The 4,727-nt window shown below is 37.9% G+C and overlaps 2 protein-coding genes across 2 annotated transcripts; one reads left to right on the top strand and one right to left on the bottom strand.

The window, feature by feature from the left end:
* The first annotated feature begins 347 nt into the window (after positions 1 to 347).
* Positions 348 to 1,413, top strand: LOC104220447 (cysteine-rich repeat secretory protein 55). The gene has a single exon (XM_009771320.2). The coding sequence runs from the start codon at positions 425 to 427 to the stop codon at positions 1,208 to 1,210; it is 786 nt and encodes a 261-aa protein (XP_009769622.1). The 5' UTR covers positions 348 to 424; the 3' UTR covers positions 1,211 to 1,413.
* Positions 1,253 to 4,204, bottom strand: LOC104220448 (asparagine--tRNA ligase, cytoplasmic 2). Its single transcript, XM_009771321.2, has 8 exons — positions 3,718 to 4,204; positions 3,390 to 3,626; positions 2,545 to 3,129; positions 2,271 to 2,456; positions 2,118 to 2,182; positions 1,907 to 2,036; positions 1,741 to 1,799; positions 1,253 to 1,652 (listed from the first exon to the last, which is right to left on the bottom strand). The coding sequence occupies exons 1-8, from the start codon at positions 4,114 to 4,116 to the stop codon at positions 1,469 to 1,471; spliced, it is 1,845 nt and encodes a 614-aa protein (XP_009769623.1). The 5' UTR covers positions 4,117 to 4,204; the 3' UTR covers positions 1,253 to 1,468.
* Between the last annotated feature and the right edge of the window lie 523 nt (positions 4,205 to 4,727).

The following is a 4,727-nucleotide window of genomic DNA, read 5'->3' as shown; positions in this document are numbered from 1 at the left end:
TGCCAATGACTTGCCTCCTTTTTTGACTGCCATCATATACCAACAGCCAACAAGCCAAACAACTTAATTAATAGTACTGACTTTGGATAACTAGTATAAAACCTTATCCTCATAGGCGGATTCTATAGGTAAAATTCTACTGATCGCATTACTTTTGGCTCAAACTGTGTGTGCGCAAAAATGAATAAAAAGAATTAAAACGTATACATATAGTAAAATTATTATCACTTTGAACGCACTGACTTTAAATTTTGGTTTCACCTATTATGCTATAGATAATTAGAATATAACCAACTTCATAAATTAGGAGGCAATAATAGGTCAACCAAGTCAACTTATTTCTCCACGTCATCCTCCATCCACAACCAGTTGCCAACTTGTACAAAAAGGGTACTACAATCTTGGGAGAAATGCAAGAAAAGACATGGCTTTCTTACACTATAGTCTTTTTCTCATACTTCTCTTCTGCATTTGCACTGCAGTGTCTGTCGATCCTCTGGGCAATTTTTGCAATGATGCAACCAAATTCAATAATGCTAAAACATCAGCAAATATTGGAAAGGTGTTAGCTGAATTATTATCAGTTTCTGCTAAAGATATCTTCAGTACTACCTCCTATGGTGATGCTACGAACCTAGTCTATGGCCTGTACCAATGCAGAGGAGATATTAGCAGCAATGAATGCTTAAGTTGCATCAAGGACGCAGCAAAGGAGATCCGAAAACGCTGTCCAGACCAAACTGATGCCAGAATTTGGTATGACTTTTGCTTCTTGAGGTACAATACTAAGAATTTTTTGGGACAAGTTGAAACATCTCCTGGTATAATCTACTACAATGTCGACTTTGTATCTGATACCAACTTCTTCAATAAGAAACTAGCGCAACTAAAGAATCAAATAACTGCAGAGGCTATTGTGCCAATGAACAAAGGACTTGGAAAAGGCAAGAGTATACTATCACCTTTTCTTACTCTATATGCCTTGATGCAATGCACAAGGGACATACCCGAGATAGACTGTGCTCAATGCTTGGCCACAGCAGTTGGCAATTTCCCCACTATTTGCTTAAACAGGAAAGGATGTCGTATCCTATATAGCAGTTGCTACGTTCGTTATGAACTCTACCCATTTTTCTTTCCCTTAGACCCGAAAGAGAAATTAGCCAATGTGTCAATGAACTACTACACAATGAAAGTTTCGAGACCTTAGTCAGTTGTTGTGTAATGCTTTATGTATTAAGAACTTGAAATGTTTTTACTTGTTTGTGTTTTCATAGTAACATTCACATTTCCAATAATTACAAGTGTATGAGCAAGCTCAGTGCAGACAGTTCAACAAAAGTTTTGTCTGCTCAGAGAAAAGCTGTACTAGTATGTACTTGAGATATATTACAAATTGTTGTATTCAAGTTACAAGCTTTTGAATATACATTCATCAATTTGGTGGCATATCCTTTTCCTTAAGGACTTAGTTATTGGCTCTGCCGAAACTTCTAGCGAAAGGTACAACATCTTTGACATCATTCAGGCCAGTGGCATAAAGCACCAAAGGTTCAAGCATTAGGCTGAAACCAGAGGTTTTGGCAGAGCCATGCCTGCGAAGATCTAGATACCATTCATATTGCTGTTTTTGCAAGCCCAGTTCCTTCATTCTGCCAACAAATAAACTTGAACAAATTAGCACAATATATCTGAAGGGGTAAAAGCAATTCATCTGAATATTCAAAGTGAATTTTTTACCTTGAGCTCAACACATTGAACCGTTCTTCACTTTGGCTTCCCCTAATCAGAGCTCCCACCTGCAGATAAATTGGTGTTAAGCTTAATTACAAATGGAGATTGTTGCTAGGATTATTATCATGTGAATTAGTAATAGAAGACAACGTAATCAAATTTTCTATATTACCTTTGGTAGAATCACATCAAATGTTGCAACTGTTTTGCCATCATCATTCAAACGGACATAAAATGGCTTAAGTTCTTTTGGATGGTTGTATACAATGACTGGTTTTTTATATATCGCATCAACCAAATAGCTGCAACCACAGATAAGAAATTAATGAGAAATATTTGCCTTACCCTTATCAAATTTATCCTGGAAAGCTACTAGTCGGTACCTTTCATGTTCTTCGGTCAAAGAAACTCCCAATTCTATCTTACTCTGAAATTTCTTCCCAGCAACCTGTTCTCATACCATTACACTACTATGAAGTACCCATTTTTAAAGATTTTGCCAGACATTCAAGAAATCATGACAAAATGAATATTACCTGTCTCAGAATTTCTATGGCTTCGGCATAAGAAATCCTCTCAAATGAACTTGATATGGTAAATTGGAGGCGCTCCATAACAGATTTGTCTATTCTTTTCAAGACAAATTGTAGATCTTCCATGCAACCGTCTAGGATTCTTTTGCATACAAACTTCAAAAAGTCGTTTGCGCAATCCATGGCATCCTGAAATTGTGGCAAAAGTTCAAAACTTAGTAATGAACAAGAGAAACATGGGAAATATCCCCCTGCAATTATACACTAGAAGTTATACCTCTAACTCTGAGAAGGCCATTTCAACATCTACCATCCATGTCTCAGCTAATGACTTTTTGGACTCTAATTTCTCTGCTTTAAATCTGGGGCCAAATGAGTAGACATTTCCAAGAGCACAGGCTTGACTCTCAAGATGAAGACGACCAGAAACTGTTAGATAAGTCTGGCGTGTAAAGAAATCTTTAGAGAAGTCAAATTGTCTGGTTTCAATTGTGATTCCAGATTTTGTTTTTTGCCTAGCTTCCAGCTGTGATACTAGCTCATTTGTTTTCTTCAGGTCCTGCTGTGCAGCAACTAAGGCTTCCTTATTGCTGTTAGTTCTGCTTAGTTCTTCAACTTTCTTAGTTTTTTCTTTGATAGAAGCCCGGATGGCTTCAACACTGACTCCAGCGTTTTCGGCGGGACTAATTTGGTCATACTCTTTCCCCTTGCTAAGAAGAGTGGTAACAAGAAATTTCTCACTAAAACCTTCAGAATCAGTGCTTGTAATTATGGGTACTTGAACGTGAAGGAACCCTTGATCTTGGAAGAAGGCATGAGTTGCCCAAGTAAGGGAATTATGAATTCGCATGACAGATGCCACCTGCAAATTACAAGAAGGGAATATATGCCCACCAAATAACTTAAAATGAACTGATTAAAGAAGTTCCAAGTTTGATTTGAGAAATTATATTGTACTCCAGTTTCAAGATCCATAATTAAGAGGTTTAATATGAAGTACCAATCCAATTTTATTCAACTGTGCACGAAACTCCTAAAGACCTTAATTAGCAATTAATTCAAGAGAGAGGCACCTAACATGAGAAAATTAAAAAGCTAGCAAAATGTAATAGTGAATATCACCGTTGTTGTCCGTGGCCGAAAGTGGGAACAATCTCTTAAAGATTCCAGAGGCAATCGTTTCTTAGATAATGGATACTTAGATTCATCTACCAAACCAAGATGTAAGATTTTCTCTGCTTGCAGCTCAACATAATGTTTCCCCTGCATTGATGGCTGCTGCAATACACCTTCAATTAATACACATGTTCCAGTTGGCATAACTTGGCACGGATTCGCTAGTGCTGAGTCCACAAGAACCTGAGAGATGAATCATGTGAGCCTCAAATACAGAAACCATTTTGAAAGAGACATTTTGACAAACAGAAAGAGATCATATCATAGAATGTACCTGAAGACTTGTCACACAAGAACCATCACTAACTTGCAATATTGAGACAGAGGGCTGAGGCGCCTTTCGAACAACAACATCCAATTTTTCACGTACACGATATTCCCCTGCCCCAAAAACCTTCATAATAGACCTAAATAGTGGTATCCGAGATTGAAATACTTCAGAACAGGTAACATCTTTTGGACTCACAACCGGAGGAGCAGGAGCCGCTGGTGGTGGCGTTACAGGTTGTTTTCTGATCTCCATAGAGGATTTAACCCACCCCCCAATTACTACACTCTGACGAACTAACCCAACCCCACCATCAGTACGTCCTAATATAGTTTTCAACATCACCCTTTTCGTGTATTTCGAAAAGTTGGCTGGCATCTCAACCGGAGCTTGCTCTGAGGCCATTTTTTTGGATTAAAAACTAAAATTGTCGAAACGATTTCAAGAAGGAGAAAAATGTACAGTTGTTAAAGGTGTAGTGTTGATGGGGTTTGACTAGTGGGTAAGGGTTTATATTGAAGAAACATGGAGGAATTTTGATTCTTTGCTTGAGAAGAATCAAAATTAGGAGGAAGATGAAAGAAGAGGGTGTTGGGAAGTTTGGGGAAGAAGGAAAGGGATAGTCTGTGGCTGGGTCTTGCCATGGAGATATGAATTAAAGAAGGAGGCGAAGGTTTGGTATTCTTCAAAAGTCGGAAACTCGCGGGAGTTCCCATGCTCCTACCGTCAACCTCTTTTCTAACATCTCCTAATGACAAGAATGATCCTTTATATTTGGTAGTAAAGACTAAAATAGTCCATTTGATATACCTTTGAGCACTTTTGTTTTTTAAGTTTATTTAAAAAGAGCACTTTTAGTTTCCATCAATCTAACAATCACAATTAAAAAGATATCTAATGGGAACTGATATGTGGAGTAGGGGTGTAAAAAGGAAACCGACAAACCGCACCAACCCGATAATCCGAGTCAAACCGAGAAAAAAAAACTTGACTATGGTTTGGCGTTGGAAAAAAAA

The sequence above is a fragment of the Nicotiana sylvestris genome, chromosome 9 (genome assembly GCF_000393655.2).
Source record: "Nicotiana sylvestris chromosome 9, ASM39365v2, whole genome shotgun sequence".
NCBI lineage: Eukaryota > Viridiplantae > Streptophyta > Magnoliopsida > Solanales > Solanaceae > Nicotiana > Nicotiana sylvestris.
This window is presented reverse-complemented; position numbering and strand designations above follow the sequence as displayed.

Excerpts from the sequence above, each read along its gene's own strand:
- LOC104220448 (XM_009771321.2), bottom strand. The coding sequence starts at position 4,116 with ATGGCCTCAGAGCAAGCTCCGGTTGAGATGCCAGCCAACTTTTCGAAA. Across the intron at positions 3,627-3,717 it reads CTTGTGTGACAAGTCTTCAG|GTTCTTGTGGACTCAGCACT; the intron begins GTACATTCTATG and ends TTCATCTCTCAG. Across the intron at positions 2,037-2,117 it reads TTGACCGAAGAACATGAAAG|CTATTTGGTTGATGCGATAT; the intron begins GTACCGACTAGT and ends CTGTGGTTGCAG.
- LOC104220447 (XM_009771320.2), top strand. The coding sequence starts at position 425 with ATGGCTTTCTTACACTATAGTCTTTTTCTCATACTTCTCTTCTGCATT.